General features: G+C 41.0%; 1 protein-coding gene across 1 annotated transcript; it reads right to left on the bottom strand.

Moving 5' to 3' along the window:
- Positions 1 to 4,586: 4,586 nt before the first annotated feature.
- LOC119659435 lies at positions 4,587 to 13,135 on the bottom strand. Its single transcript, XM_038067521.1, has 3 exons — positions 12,917 to 13,135; positions 5,131 to 5,209; positions 4,587 to 5,071 (listed from the first exon to the last, which is right to left on the bottom strand). The coding sequence occupies exons 1-3, from the start codon at positions 12,974 to 12,976 to the stop codon at positions 4,722 to 4,724; spliced, it is 489 nt and encodes a 162-aa protein (XP_037923449.1). The 5' UTR covers positions 12,977 to 13,135; the 3' UTR covers positions 4,587 to 4,721.
- Positions 13,136 to 16,480: the final 3,345 nt, after the last annotated feature.

Below are 16,480 nucleotides of genomic sequence, written 5' to 3'. Positions count from 1 at the left end.
GTCGAACAAACTTAATAATTAACTTTAAAATTCCGTTAGTTACGATCCCGTTTTGACTATCCAGCATTATTCTTGATAATTTTTTCAATCCTTCCGGTCATCGATGACATCAACTTCCGACAAGTTTTTATATAACTGCGACTTGTTTTGGCAAACTATCTTCGAAATTTTTCGTTTAAGGTGGTTTCTCGTCTAAAGGCCGTTTTTTCGCTTTTTTTAGAAATTTTTTGTGGAGAACTGGATAAAGATACAAATTTGAATTTTTCACCATATATTTATAAATATCTTGAGCATGCGTAATAATTTTTTCAGCCCGATAGCATGGTTCATGATTGAAAGACAGAGCAATTTATACACCCAGCTCCAAAAAAGGTGTTTTCTGCTGCCACGATAGAGAGCGCTGTGATCATCTTAAAGAAAAAAAGTAAACGCATTTTAACGTACAGACTTAACTAGAGTCCGCAAACTAGAATTATTAAAAAAAATTGAAAGCTAAATTTTTGGTGCCTTGTTAAACTTTTTTTTTGTGAATTTTGGTGTTTTTTCAAGGCTTCTTTAATGATTAAAAAAGAATACTAAATGAATCGCAATTATACTAGTTTACGGACCGGAGAAATATGTTCTGAATAAGTCGTGAAAATTTCAAAGAATTTCGTTTGATAGGCTTTGGGCTATCGTGGCAGGCGATTTTCAACATGCAGTTCCGAGAAAAACCCATTTAAAAAGTAGAATTCGATTTTTAGCCATAAACCCTTAACTGACCATTAACCTGCTATACCTAGTCCACAAATCTTAGGTTTCTTGAAGAAACACATGTGCAGCCTTGGCTTCAATTCTTGCCCTTTTAGCAAAGTCAGTCGAACTTCATTCGGATAGATAAATACGAGCTTTATTAAGACGATCGACATAAATCTGGCATGTTACTTATCACGTGTTTAACACTATAATTTCGGAACGACTCCGAATATCAAAAAATCACTTTGCCCATATATTTTACACTATATCTGTAATAGATACAATTGATGCCATTAAAAAAATCGATTCCGCGGATCTGACAGACGGGATGACCCCCTTAAAGCCTATATTAATGCAATTTTAGTGATCTAGAGTAAAATTCGTTCGAGTTGGTTCACAGTAAATTATAAATAAATGAATATATTATTATTAACTTTATCTTAGATATCCGTATGGAGGATATTTCGGAACCTTGATGGCATAATTATGATTTTTTCAGATTTTTCTGATGGTTTCTGAGTTTCTGAGAATGGCCCCTTAATTTCAGAATTTCAGTGACCTCTTTAAGACCCCCTCACTCCCTCATTTTGCAATCGGCTTCAAAACTGATTTGGAAAGCACTAATCGAGACCTTTTATTTGATGCCCCGCATGACTATATTCGGTGAAAAAAATTTTACTCCTTCCTTTGCATATATAGGGTCCAACCCCTAAGTTCTATATAGAACGATGTAACTGCATACATAGGCATTCACAGTTCCCACCTTCCTACCAAACTTAGGGTCAATCGGTGCAGCTGTTTATGAGGAAAGTCCGTGGGACACAGACAGACAAACCGACAGACAACCAGACAGACAGTACACCAATTTAAATAAGGTTTGATTTTCAACAAAACCTTATCAAAATTGGTTTAGGCTTCACCTAATAGAGGAAAAGAGCAGAAGAGCTGGGGAGAAGTACCTTCTTCAAATATGGGACTTTATTATTCAACTCGAATAACAATTATTCTCGTTAATTATGACGTCATCTTGTTTGCATGGCTTAAGATGCAGTAAATTCGCGCAAAATTGACAAATATGAACTGCTTGAACTTAGGATGAACATAAGGAGGGGTTTCCCGTCAACTTCTAAAAGTTGGCAATATACTCTTATTAAGTTAATTTAAGCAGTTATCGGAGTAGGACATATTTCGAAGCCTAGATTCCATACAAGTGCATGACCCTGAATTATATCAAATTTTTGGGATGGGTAATTTACGAAAATGAGTCCTATCCCACTCGAAATGTGCACATTTCGGTTCCTTACCCGCGAATTTTGGAATTTATGTCAAAACTGTAAGCTGCTTGTGAAAGTACTTGTCAAGACACATAATATTCTTCACGAGTACATTAGGTGAACAAAAATTTTACACCTCGCCTTTGCATGTATGTGGAGCCCCTCTGTAAATTCCAACTAAATTTATGTCACTCACTGTATTTCATAGTTCTCATATGCTCACGAAATTTGGTTCGACTCGGTGTAGCCGTTTCGGAAAAAAGTGCGTTCGACAGGCAGACAGACAGACAGTGAATCGATTTTAATAAGATTTCGTTTAACACAAAACACGTAGCTTCCCCTTTTCTTACGTCGTTCCCCCTTTCTTGCATCAAAAGCTTTTGCATTCACCCAAAGTCACAGTGTGGTGTGCAATTTCCTCAGCTGGAATTATTGGTCCCTGGTTTTTTGAGGAAAATAAGGTTACAGTGACAGTGAATTCGGACCGGTATGTAAACATGCTACGGAATTTTTTTTTCCCACGGCTAGAAAATTTGGATTTGGGGGACACTTGGTTCCAACAAGACGGTGCAACAACACACACACTTCAAGAGCATCGATGGCTGTTTTGAGGGAACACTTTCCAGAGCACCTTATCTCAATTAGAGGCGATTTGGAATGGCCGGCACGCTCTCCCGATCTGTCCCCTTGTGTTTTTTTCCTATGGGGTTTTTTGAAATCCCGTGTTTATGTGAACCGTCCAAGAACACTACAAGATTTGAAGACCAACATGACAAACGCCAGAAATCGGTTTACGCAATGTATGTATACCTAACAGATTTGATCTTCAAAACAATGTAAATAAAAACTTTAGACATGTACCTACATTATAAAAAATTAATAAATATTTTCCGATGCATACAATAGTTTTTATTGAGTTTTGAAAAAAGGAAGTTATGCTGCCGCACCCTGTACCTTTTCCAAGCCCTGTAATTGCCTAATGAACAGCTCTGCCTTGTCGGATATCATCTTCCGCATTGCCTCCTGTAACACACTTAACGCAGAAAGTTTTTAAGTTTCCTGTGCGAAGCTCGAGCACTACCTTGAGTCTCTGATCACAAGGTTATGGCCGTCCTAAAACGCCCTACAGGTTGGTTCCTTTGACAATGTCACACTTCTTAGTTTTTAGCGTAGAATAAACCATGTACTTGCTTCTCCTCCTGAGGAAAGTACATAACTGGAAATTCGACCTCTTGTGGATTTTTTCTTAAATTAAATAAACTAGGGCACTGCGATACGAGCCGGTTTCATTTGCCTCGTGGGTCAGAGCTCTGAGCTAAGTTAACGATATCGTAATATTTTAGCGGAGACGCAATCCCGTCCGCCGAAAGAAAAGCTCCTCTTCTTTTTCCTCAGCAACCCAATTCGCTTTCAGTAATTCAGTTGGGATAGATCAGGGTCAATTCCAAATGCTGGTCACTCACCTCAAAAGTTTCATAGCACGCTAACTGAATACAATAACAATATTCTGAGGTGCTTCTGGCGAAGTTTTAAGAAGGTGAAAAAGTAACAAACAGAAAATACAAAGTGAATAGAGGAAGAGGAAGAGGGGGTGATCAGGGAGTTACGAAGGAGCTGAAGACGCGTTAGAGGCATTAACATGGACTGAAGGACAGCTGCTGATTACGTACAGTGGATATTACCAAGCAGCTGAGATTTCGAAGGACGTCTGACAAAATATAGCTGAGGACCAAATACTTTTTAATTCTCCAGATTCAACACAGCGCGGATGTTACCGAAGATGCCATGGTAAGGCCAGAGTCCTCTTAGCCGTGTCTCATTGGCACCTAAGTCTTGAAGAAGGATGAAGTTGAGAACGCAATCGCTCATGAATTTCATTCCCACGATTCTCCATTTGAGAGGCTGAAGTGTGCAAAGGACAATACCCTCACTCCTAAGCCTGGATAGCGCAGAGGCAAGTGTCGATGGGTCACTTGCTTCGAAATGCACTTAATGGCCGGACCGTATTTCCGATCGTCTCTCGTGGTTGGTTGTAGTCCACACGGATGATTATACTGGCCTTCTCTTACAGTAGCGTACGTTACAAACTAGAAAACGACTTTTTAGCTCTTCTCCTCCTATCAAGTCGTAATCAGGAAATTCACTCCTTTTTTTCAAGTGTTGTAAAGTAACGAAGATGTCGGTGTTTTTTGCCAATTTCCCGACTTTTTCGACCCCCAAGCAATGTATTTCTTTCCAAATCCTTTCCTCTAAATTGGTGAACGCAAATTTCACTGGGTTTCCCCGAATTTCAGATCATAACCAAGATGTTACCGCTTAAAGTTTTTCAAAAGATTTTTTATTTTTCGCCCATGTCCTTTTCCCTTTCGAAATGGGGACCACAAAATTCACTTCATTTCCATGCTTTCTTCATAATAGCGAAGACATCGATGTGTAAACTTTCTTATTTTTTTTTTATTTTTATTTTTCTCTTTTTAATTTTGAGTTGAGTTGGCCTCAAATCAGGAAGGGGCAGATCCTTGAATACCTCAACTTCCAGCTTTACATCTCCATCCATCCATAGTGAAAATCGTGGCATATTTTGAGCCCAATATGGGTTGGTATTTTATATTTTCAGATAATATCTTAAAGGTAGATACGACAATAAATTACCAGCATTTTTTAAGGACTATCTTAATATTGAAGTACAATTAACGTATATTATCGGAATCTTCAAATAGAAGTGCCCGCGATATGATCCTCTACATTAATTGCAACTGACGACGGTGCTGCTGCAGGTGGTGCTTGGCCGGGCGGTGGGGTGGGCGGTAGACTACTATTCGCTGTGCCACTGGTATTACTCCGGTCAGTTGCAGTTGCTTCTTCGTACGTAGGAAGTCCATCATCTTTCTTTAGCTCATCGAAATTATAAGGTAGAATGTGAGTTCGACTGAAGTAGAATCGCCTGTCCGAATGGTCGTTTGGATCACCTCCACCCATACTTCGTAGTGGTGAACTGATCCTCGAACTCTGTGTTGAGCCTAGTTGTCTGCTTTCATTTTCCACGGTAGAAATCTGAACTTCTGTAAATTAGCAATAAATTATTCATTTATATTTTAGATTCACTTTCTAAGTTTCTTACCGTTATCTGTATTTGAATTCCCAGCTCTTTTAGATGCCAGATGATGGTGAATGGCTTTGCAGCAGCGTGTGGCTTGCACCTGGAGTTGAATGCGTGCGTTGAAACTAATTAAAGCATTTCACCAACGTTAATAATTAAGTAAATTGGAACTAGAGCTCGGTCACCAAAATTAATTACTAATTCTATCTTTATCTTCGGTTTCACCTTCAAAGAAGCAAATCATTGACCTAATTCGACTCAATATTTTCCGAAATTAATAAACCCTGGAATGTTTACAAATATTCATTAAAAATGCTTTGCGTAGTTTACAATTTCATCGCATGGTGAATGTTAAATATTGGCCTGAGATACGATGCGTTTGTTTTTGTTTTGAATCTTGGAGCTGAGCTCCTTCCCGTACCAATCGGTGCTTGTACCCGTTCACCAAATATCTTCTGCCATCAAAAATTTATTCAAATATTTGCTCCCAACGGAACCAATTTCTTCATATTTATACAAGATTCAAATTTGCAGGTAATTTTCTTGCAGCAAAGATAGGTCACGCACAATGCGAATGTTGAGTAAGGTAATTGGTCCCTCTATTATCATCATTCGATACAGTTTCTCCACGAATTGGAACCACGTTACCTACCGATCTGAACACATGAAGGTACAGTTTCAAGAAAGAAAGGAAACAACCCAGAACAAATGTATCCTGATTTTATTTTAGGAACCCGATCAGTTAGGAAGGAAGTAATCCTAAAACGGGTTCGACCAGTTTAGACCTGAATTATTCGATTTTCGTTTTTTACACCCATGTCGTATTGGATACAGATAAAAGAGCGAATAACACCTGGGGACCACTTTCGGATACTCTGTTGCTAGGGCAGGATACATATCTTACACTAGAAACTGCTCTTTCCGACAAAATTATGCCTGAAGTGCGGTAACTATTTAGAAGCTTAATTCCTGCCAACACTCGTATGCATGGACTACCACTCAAAAAATATCTTAAATCATAGTATGCAATAACAGGAACAAATATCCAAAAACTCTTTAACCGGAGGGAACATCGGGGATTGGTCAAGGTACAAAAACGCACTGACAATGTACGCGATCAGAGAAGCAAACGTAATAATTATATTAAGGAAGAAAATAAGGAAACTGTGGAAACCTCGCATGACATCTTCCCAGCATTACTTCACAAAGGGCAGGAAGGGCAAGAAACAGTATCAGCTTGGGACACATACCAAGAGCATGGAAGGGGACAAAAGTTGGCTTGGTTCCGAAAGTGAATAAACATATTCCTTTTGATTCTAAATCTTTCAGGACATTTTTCCTCTCATTTTGTATACTGGAAACAATAGAGAAGGTCCTAGACAACTACACTGTAAATAAAATTGTAACATGAAATCCCTTATATCATCCCCTGGAACACCTTATTATGGTGAAGAACCTGTGGTAGTTTACTACTAGTAAAGGGGGTGTGCAAAAACACATGAAGATGGAAACAATGGACTGTAACTCTCTAAGTGGTAAGAAGTCACAGATTTCGAATCCACCCGCGATTGTGAGAAATCAGTTCGTCGCTAAGAAGACAGACTCTCTACTTCAGTAAAAAATTTGCGGCCGGTGTTTACGACGCGGTCAGCCAGAAAGGATAGTACAGCAACATCATTGATGAGAGGAACTGGAAACCTGACTACGGCTGGTCTGTCGGTAACACTGTTGCCTAACTCTTTCAGAAAGTGGGAGAACTTGCGGCAGAAGGAAACTTCAGCTGGTGATATGGACGCAACAGGTCCAATTCTAGTAGATGGGAACACATCCATGCAGCCTCGACGCCGTGACTTTGGGAGGGCTCTTAGCCAACGACAATGGAAGGCACTGCGAAATAAGGCGAAGTTTCTTGAGACTGAGGACATAGGAATTGGTACACCACCAAGTGTGGCGATATCGGACCCAAGGAAGCAGAACTTTCAGCGGAAGGTGAGAACGTGGCAGACTTTTCAATTAGCGGCGGTTTTCAAATCAGATTACATTTATTAGACATAAACATAAAGATTAGTCAAATTAACCTGCAGCATGCGAAATTCTCTTCCTGTCTACTAGCAGTAAAGTTGCGGGGCTACCCTTAGATATTTTTGGTGTAAGAGCTATGATATTGGATCAGTGACCGGAGCTAGGAACTTCTTCGATGAGAAATTAAATTTAATTAATTAATTAATTGATCAATTTAAAACTGAGCCTGCGTCCTGATGTCAAAACTATTAGAGGCAACCATGCTTACTAACCCTACGACTCTTTCTGTCCTCCGCCGACCCAATAATTAAGGGATGTGATAGTGTTTGCAGAATCTAGTGGCCTTAAGATCTTAATATGTTGGGATGCCAAAACACAGCATATTTATTGGGGAAGTAGCAAATGCAGTCCTAGGGGAGAGAAGCTGTTTGATTTTATCACTTCAGCTGATTTGTTTCCCCCACTTTTGTGGAGGCTGCATCCCTACGTTCTTGGGGCTAAGAAGAGTAAACTTTATTGACCTAACAATCCGCATTTCAAAGTTGTTAGAGTTGATTAGAGACTGGCGAGTGTTAGAGAAGTTACTTAGGGTTTAGTCCGGAAATTGTAGGCGAATTGTCTGTAATACAAAGACGGAATCATAGAAAAACAGATTGGACAAAGTTCAATGAACTCCTTGGCAACAAAGTGGAGCTCCCTAGGCGATTAAGGACTGCTTTGCCGATAGAAGATCATTTGGAAACTATGAATCGTACACTTTTAGATGGCTTTGAAGAGGCTTGTCCTATTTTCCGCCAAAGCGGTAAAATGATACCATGGTTGAACCGAGAACTGCAAAAACTCAGGAAATCAATCAGACGAATTCTAAATCTTCCTCGCAAAAGAAATAAGAATGGTTAGACTTCCAGGACTCACAGCGTGAATATAAGAGTCTCGTAAAACGTTCAAAATGAGACTCCTTTGGAGCATACTGTGAGGAATTGGAAGGTGGAAAGAAGACTTCCAGGCTGTGCAGAGTCTTTAATAAGGATGTGTCGCCCAGTTGGATTCTCTTAGAAAATCGGATGAGATTTTCATGAACTCCAGAACTGAGTTTATACAGGCTTTCTTGGCAAGCCACCATCCAAGAGAACAGGTGTCAGAAGTGGGAGACAGAGAATTGGTAGGTTCTGTAAACCTTTTATCACGAAAGTGTTGCAAGGGGAATTATGACTGCGAGAGTGGTTATCGCCAATGAAAAGGCGACAGCAGCTATACTATCCTTTGAAACTTAAACCATCTGGCATGGATGGTATCTATCTAGCGATGTTAAAGGAGGGTATAGAGCACTTCAAAGAAATATTCTTCGTGGATGTCTTACTCTGGGCTGCATGCATTCTCAAGAAGGCGTTAAGGTCGCACTCACTAAATGAAAACCAATAGGCTTACCGGCGTGGACGCAACTCTGAAAGGAAATACGCGATGGGGGTGTCCGTGGACATTGAAGGTGCGTATGACTGTGCGCCTTTCCAAAAGGTCTGTGATTTTACCAGAGAGCGTGGTGTTGATGAAACTTTAATTAAGTTGATCTATGCTATGCTAACGTACAGATTGTTGGGTGCAGAAGTGGGTGTTGATCGCTACCTAAGGCTGCTCCCAAGGGGGTATGCTATCGCCACTTCTGTGGTGTATATTGATCGACTCCCAACTATGCGAACTGCAAAATCTGGCGATACACGCTCAAGTTTATGCGGATAATGTGGGTTCCCAAGTTTCAGTACAAAAACTACTAAGCCTTTTACCAAAAAGTAGAGGTGTAGCCTGCAAATTTTAAAACTTTATTCCTATCGAAACGTCAACGACGCCGCTGATAGGGATTGACTTCCCGCCAAAGGCCTTTGAAGATCGGAAACGGGTTATGTTTGGTTTCTGGAATGTGTGAACGCTCTTCGACAAGACTAGCGAGGGTTTTTAGAATGCTCGATTTCTCCACCTAGAGCGGGAATGATATAAACTGAACATTCTGGGGCTAAGCGGAGTAAGATGATGGTACTCTAGAGATTACTTTGGAAAGCCAAGTGGTAGCAGACATGAATGCGGAGTCGGGTTGGTTCTAACAGCTACCGCAACCCGCAAGACTTCTAATTGCAAGATTCCGGTCCAAATTAACGAGCATCACAATTATACAATGTTACGCATCAACGGAGACTTCCTCCTAAAGATGACAATTTGATCATGATGGGGGATCTGAATGCCAAGGTAAGTTCTGACAATACTTTGCTGGGACATGTGATGAGGAAACACGGTCTTACCGACCGCAACGATAATGGTGAGAGGTTTGTGGATTTCTATAAATTCTACCGCCTCGTTATTGGTAGCACATTGTTCGAGCACAGAGCCTGCCATAAGGTCAGTTGGGTTTCAACTGACTGACACCGTATGAGCAATCAAGCCATCTGACGGGTGTGTTGCGCCGTTGCGTGTTACCCAACGCGTTAACAATGCTAGCGGGCGTCTCATGAAATCGTGAATCGCTGAAGCACATTTCAGGTAATCGCGAACGATGGCGCGTAGGTATGGTTGACGCGCTATAACCTACCAAAGGGTAAATGGTAACCATATAGATTTTTCGCGGTTTTCCAATTCTCCTGTGATACTTTCGTGATGAAAGGTATACAGAAACAAAAAACTCTCTCTCTCACACACTTCTGCCACCTGTTCTCTTGGATAGTTTAATTTCCAGAGAGTATGTACTGATTAACCTCTGAAGTCCCATTGCATTTTTTTAGAGACGAACTTCCCCGACTCATCCTTTTTAAGGACCTTGCACAACCTGGAAATCTGTCTTTCGCCTGCCAATTCCTCACAGTATGTTCTAAAGAAATCTCATTTTGAGTACTCTTATATTAGCGCTGAAGGTTCCGGAAGTTTAACCAGCCCGAGTGAGTCTTGGTATCAAAGTTATTAGAAAACCACACTTAGTCAAATCTGGGCTCAGGAGCTACCAGTACTCGTCTTACAAAACCTGGCTAATGACAAGAGGAGTAACGTTATAGTTATCTCTGTGTAGTTTTCTTGTGATACTCTGTGTCAATCATCGATGCTGAACATTTTAATACTATTTTTGTTTTTCCTCTTGCCTGCTAAGATACGGTAACGCATGCGGCATCAAGCGGCTTTCAACTCCTGATAGGTTGTGATAATGATGAGCTAATGATGAACTTTTTGGCGGCAAAGTGCTACTCCGGAGGGGACTTATAAAGCTCTTTAAAGTGGCTTGGCTCTGGATAAATGCGGAAAAATGAAACCTCGAACTCCAAAGACTTATAAAAATAACTAGACGAACTCTAAGCGTGAATAAAAGGTTCCTGCCGTGTTGGTTGAAATGAGTGTCTTTTAGAACAATTTACGTGGAACTGGACGGCGAAAGAGAGGCTTTATAGCTAAGCCTCTAGATGGGATGAATCAAGTCGCAAATCCTCCTTACGGAGCTGGCTAGGCCTACTGGCTTGCTTAAACAGTATGTCTTTCAATCAAAATTTAAATAAGATTTATCCTGATTGACGTGGTGTGAGAGTTTCAAGTTGTGACCTCCGGAAATTAACTGCAGGCGTAAGACTCATACTCCATACAGATTTTCAATTTAAATTCGGAAAATTACCCGCAACTAGATCAATTCAATTCCGGTTATAGAAAAACGATTAATCACTTAGTATACATATATAAATTGTTGGCATTATAATGATGATAGTTGAACTGTGGAGTAACTTTTTATTGATTAATGTTTCAATGTTGGGGAAGACGAATACTTGCATCGTTATTAGTTGAAAGAATTTTTATTATTTGCAAGTACTATATTTCAAGAACCAACTGTTCCTGTTCTTCAGGACATCCTCGAAGTCTAACAATACAAAGCTTACAAGGGCGCTTCGAACAACGCCGCTTTACCCGCCACGTTTGTGGCCTAAACATTGACCGCGAGGATTCACTTATTCTTGCAAAACTTACTCCTAATATATCAGTGATTTGCGAGTACAGATCGCGAGCGTTCCTGCACTTGTTAAGAATGATTTTCTACGGACACCTCAGGGCCCTTGTTTCCTTAGTATTGTATGTATTTCGGATGCCTAAGTCACTCATTGGCGTTATGCGTTTTATCCTCGCAGCTTCAGCATTGTCTGCATCGAAGCAACTTTTGTCCGCCTTTGCGAAGTATCAATACATGAATTACCTTTCTGGCGAAACCTGCTTTCAGCCGGCAAATGACCCATCCAAATTTTCTAGCTGCCAATAATTGCTGTACTGTTTCTGTTGGTAACTATATTGTTGCTGTTCAATCGCCACCATACGCCATTTTGGGATCTATAATCGATGCCTGTCAAAGTTCCGCAGTTTGGATTGCACTTTCAAGGAAATGTGAATTAATGCTCTAAATGTGACCTCATTCAAATCCTTGCCTTGCAAAGCCAGCCTCATGTATTTTGGGATACGCAGCAGCGTCAAATCAAGATATTCAAAGTTCAAACATAAAATTCTTCTTCTGAGGTCTTCGAAGCTCCTGGACAAATTTACAACTTTGCTTTATTTTGATTCATCTTTTTAGTTTTGACCTGAGTCCACCCACCGGAATCACTTCTCTAGGATTCACTTCGCCTCTTGACACTCGCACTTGGAGACCCTTTCTAACGTTTAGATCTGTTTCTCGGAGAGGTCGACACGCATTGCTGCCTTTTAGGTACTTGCTCTTTCTCTAGAGGATTCCCTCCGTTTCCCAAACTCTTTTATTTGTCGGACGTTGAATGGAAGTGTATCATTTTGGACAATTCAACTATTTTCAGCCTAAGCTGAATGAATAATTCCTTCGGATAACTCCGGCTCAAGACTATGTTCTTTAAAATTCTCCACTGGGAAATCTTACTATCCACGCTCTCATCTTTCAAGGTATGCGAAGAGCTCTTTTGAGCTTCATTGAGCCGGTGTCGTAACAATTTGCGTCGACCAGTGTTTTACCCTTAGTTCCTTCTTCTGCGCTTTTTGAATGGGTATTTTTGGTAGAACCGCACCTCCTTTGCAGTGCTTATTCTTAATGTGTCAATATGTATATCAAATATTACGGTTACCAAGTTGTCCTTCAACGAATGCTGCTACTGGGAAATAGGACCACTCCTACCAGGGTCTATCTACCTGTCTCTCAGCCTCTTCGTCCGTTCATCTGTTCAACTAGCCGTCTCCGCTCACTTGTTCGTCTGCCCCTCCCTTCGTCTTCAACCACCATAGACCACTTACTTCTTCTGGACACTAGACAAAATACCAAATTATATTTTCAGATTGCAGATACAGATACATATATTGGATGTCTGTAAGTCTCGCCACTTTTACAATAAATAGGTTGGGTGGGAATTATTTCGACCCAGAACATCCCCGTGGCAAGCAAGTCCCCACTGTTTTACCAAGCGTAGACGAAAAATGATTTTTTTAGTCAAACTTGATAGCACCTTACTTCACACACCAATTCAGATACTGCAATGTTGCGCTCAAGATACTGAGATATTTCATTTATCATTATTGAATCGATGGAGCTTCATAAATATTAACTTATCAAACACTTGTACCCATTAAATTTGCCAATTAAAAATGTTGTTAACTGACATATTGATGATAAATTTCTCGAAAGGGCAGTACAGGCGCCATTTCATTTAATTAACAAAGCCATCTGCACTGCGACAAATTTTTTTCAACAGACATGGATTAAGTGTTAGAAACAGAGACAATAAATGACTGAAACAAATTGAAATACTTCACATACCGCGGTATAGATGAGGAAGAAAATTATGACGAAAATCCACGCGAAGATGGTTATATCCATTTCCTTACATTTCCGTTTACAAGAAAAAGTTTAAAACTGACCACGACTGAACAAAACGCTGCGAAATTCGCTAAATTTTTTAAATTTGCAATTTCTCCACAAGAACTTATTGCTAAGCTGGTAGCCTTCGGCGAACTAAACGTCTGAGTTTCGCAGGCATTCTTTTTCTAGTTTCCTGCGACATCAGCGCATGTCGCATGTTTATCTAGCAATAATATCAACCTTTAGATAAGATACCCAAAATTATCGAGAACACGGAATCACTTGCAGCCACCATGTCATTGATTAAATAAAGTGGAAAACAAAAACAAACACTTGTCGTCTCATTAATGTAATTTGAATGTTTCTTTTTAGATCCAATATCGAGCGATAGTTATGTACGTTGGCGCTGATAAGAAAAGATAATCCATGGTAAGATCAACTTATGAAGTTCATTTTAAGGTGCGTCGGCTGGCACACGGCTGATTAGAAATAAAGAGAATGGGGTGTGATTGCCCAGGTTTGAAGCCAATATTCCTTGAAACCGAGTGCCTGCACGGATAGTTAAAGGAGGGAATAATTATCTAAGGGACCAAGTAGGAAATAGTGTTTCGTCCAAAATCTGAGACTATTTCAACGCCAACATCAATATGGGGTTGTTCCGCACCAATATTCTCTAAGTCCTGTCAGAGTAGCACGTGTAAACTGTCCGCCACTTTTACTGGAGAGCTTCAAGCCTTCGTCTACCACTGGGGTGCTCTGGTTCGAAATAACCTCAAATGAAGAACTACATTGACGTACGGGGCAAATTCCCGTACAAGTGTTGATGAAAAGGCCGAAGCGGCAGTGGCTAGGTCACCCATTAAGAAAATGCCCACATTAAATTCCATGTCAGACATTAGAATTCACTATTCCAAAATGTGTCGCATCAGAACTATAAGGCACAAAACAGTGGAGGAGTGTGAGTTTCTCAGCAAGTTTCGAAATACATATATTTGGGCGAACTAGCGACCATGGCACGGAGGTTGGGTTCACCCGGTATGTCCTATTTAGGAGCTATTGGATACCACATACATTCAAGCGGATCTCTATGCTAGGAGTACTAAGAAGCGGGGTAGCGGATTCAATACGCTCTTCCACATGGTTAGGCCTAGGTGACAGAACAGTCAAATTCTACACAACTAACTTTCCTGGTGTGGAATGCTATATTATATAATTTTATCTTCTTTTTCTTCAGCCTTTGTCCCGTTCACAAGCGAGGTCGGCTCATCATGATCCCTTGCACCAATTTATCCTATCAAAAACCTGATCTAGATATAAACGCGAGGCTTCTAAATCTCTATCTAGCGTGTCAAGCCACCGTTCTTTGGGCCGGCCTTTTGGTCGTTTACCATCGACTTTGATGTTCAGACCAATCCTTGCAAGTAAATTCTCGTTAGCACGAATTACGTAACCATACCATCGAAGACGCCTTTCTCACAATTTTTCCACGTTCGGTGCAACCCCATATCGATCGCGGAAATCCTCATTTCGGATATGATCAAAACATGTCACGCCACTAGTCCAACGCAACATCTTAGTCTCTATTACCGCAGGACGCCGTTCATTATCTTTTATAGTCGGCCAACACTCAAAACATAGAACGCGACTGGATGGATGATATTACGGTAAATTTTAGATTTGAGACGTTCGTTGATACGTCAATCACAAAGAACTGTTATTTGTGGAATGCCACTTCATCCAGGTTGCGCTAATCCGTGAAGCAATTTCATAACGCAGCTCTCCTTTGGCTGACAGGGTTGACTCGAGTTATTAAAACCGCTCCGTTCTGGGCAGATCATTGCCGCTGATAGTGATTTTGTTTCGTAGGGATTGGTCGTCAAAAATTCAGTTTTATTCAGATTCAGTGTGAGACCGTGTTGCATGGGCGATCATTCTATTTTTGGGCAAGTTGTTCGAGATCATTTTTGCTATGTGATGATAGGAAAACATCATCTGCATACAGTAGTGTATAGAGCACTGGACGTTGAATGTCCGGTGTTACAGTGTCCATAACAAGAACAAAGAGGAGTGGTGAGAGGGCGCTTCCAACAAAGACACGAAACGGTTTTGATACACCCGCCACACTTCCAACTTTACTTTTCGGATCGTGATAGAGCAATTGAACCCAGCGCACGAGTTCTTCTGGCACTAAGTGTTGTCGTAAAGCATACCAGATGAGTTCGTGTGGCATACGGTCGAACGCTTTCTCTAGGTCCAGAAATGAAATGTAAAGAGGGAGATGCTTCTCACGGTGTTTCTCCATAAGTAACTAAGCAGCGTGCATTGCATCAGTAGTTTCGCAATTTTTGACAAATCCGGCTTGATTCACTGTTACTTCAACGATTTTGCAAATACAGTTGTCAAGAATGCGTTCAAAAATCTTCATTGTGTAGGAAAGTTTGAACATTCTGCGGGACTACCTTTTTTTCTCTGGTACTTTCGTGCCAGTCAAATGGTGTTCTACCTTCCTGAATAACCCGATTAATAAATTCACTGAGTCACAGTGTTGGGTCCAAGCTCTTCGCTTTCCAGAGCTCAGATGCGATGTCGTCAGGTCTTGTGGCTTTCCCCGATTTCATTCGTTTTATTGCCTCCTCGACTTCATCTGCGTTGACAGTTAAGTCCTTGAGGGTTTTACGTGAGCACCTGTCTGGAAGACTTAATCCCACGGTCTCCTTAGGACACGGATTGATTTTGTGGCCACAATCAAAGCCCCACTGAGATAAGCATCAACGGTACCAGTCTATAACAAATGCATGGCTTAGCATTCATACTGGTGGATGCAAGACCTACCTAAATCTCTACCGAACTAAGGAGTACGGCACCCGTGTTGAAACGCAGCACCACGCCGAAGCCCGAAGGTCTCTTCTCGCTTGAGCATAACCACAACCCCCATGAAACTCCCACTAGGAGGCCAACCGCAAACAACCGAGCTGTACTCACATACAACGGGAGTTCACCCGAAGTGTGAGAGTCCAGGGGTTATCCCGGTTCCCATGGTACCAGTATATCCCTGGTAAGGTTTCGTGACCAATTTACCACTTCATATGAGTCCCCGTGCAGACTCGGATCTGATCGCCCTGATTAGGCCTTTGGACCATTGGCTGTAAGTGAGTACAGCGTCTCTCGGTGCCACCACTATGGAGGTTCTCCTTGGCCACTTGGTTTTGGTTTGGCCGATAGGGTTGCCGCCTCGTCTTCGTCACCGCCACCTCTGAGCACCCATCTGCGCTGACAGATGGAACTGGTCCAAATGTCGGCAATGATTGAGGAAGTGGAGGATAAGCAAATTCTTCAGTTGAAATCTGTTCGAAGTATTCTCGCCATCTATCCGTTTCGGCTCGACGGTTGATAAGCAAAGTACTTTAACTTTAATAGTCCAATTCTTTGCAAACCACACTTTTTAGGTACACCGGAACATAGACTGGGTTTTTACAATCAATACTTGATAGATTTAACAATTAGACTTTATTAAATAATTTA

The sequence above is a fragment of the Hermetia illucens genome, chromosome 1, assembly GCF_905115235.1.
Source record: "Hermetia illucens chromosome 1, iHerIll2.2.curated.20191125, whole genome shotgun sequence".
In the NCBI taxonomy this organism is placed as follows: domain Eukaryota; kingdom Metazoa; phylum Arthropoda; class Insecta; order Diptera; family Stratiomyidae; genus Hermetia; species Hermetia illucens.
Note: the sequence above shows the minus strand (reverse complement) of the source record. Positions and strands in the feature narration are given on the sequence as shown.

Bases quoted from the DNA above. Each gene is read 5' to 3' on its own strand.
- LOC119659435 (XM_038067521.1), bottom strand. From the start codon at position 12,976: ATGGATATAACCATCTTCGCGTGGATTTTCGTCATAATTTTCTTCCTC. The intron at 5,210-12,916 runs GTATGTGAAGTA...ATTCAACTCCAG, and splicing joins TCTTCCTCATCTATACCGCG to GTGCAAGCCACACGCTGCTG. The intron at 5,072-5,130 runs GTAAGAAACTTA...GCTAATTTACAG, and splicing joins GAATTCAAATACAGATAACG to AAGTTCAGATTTCTACCGTG.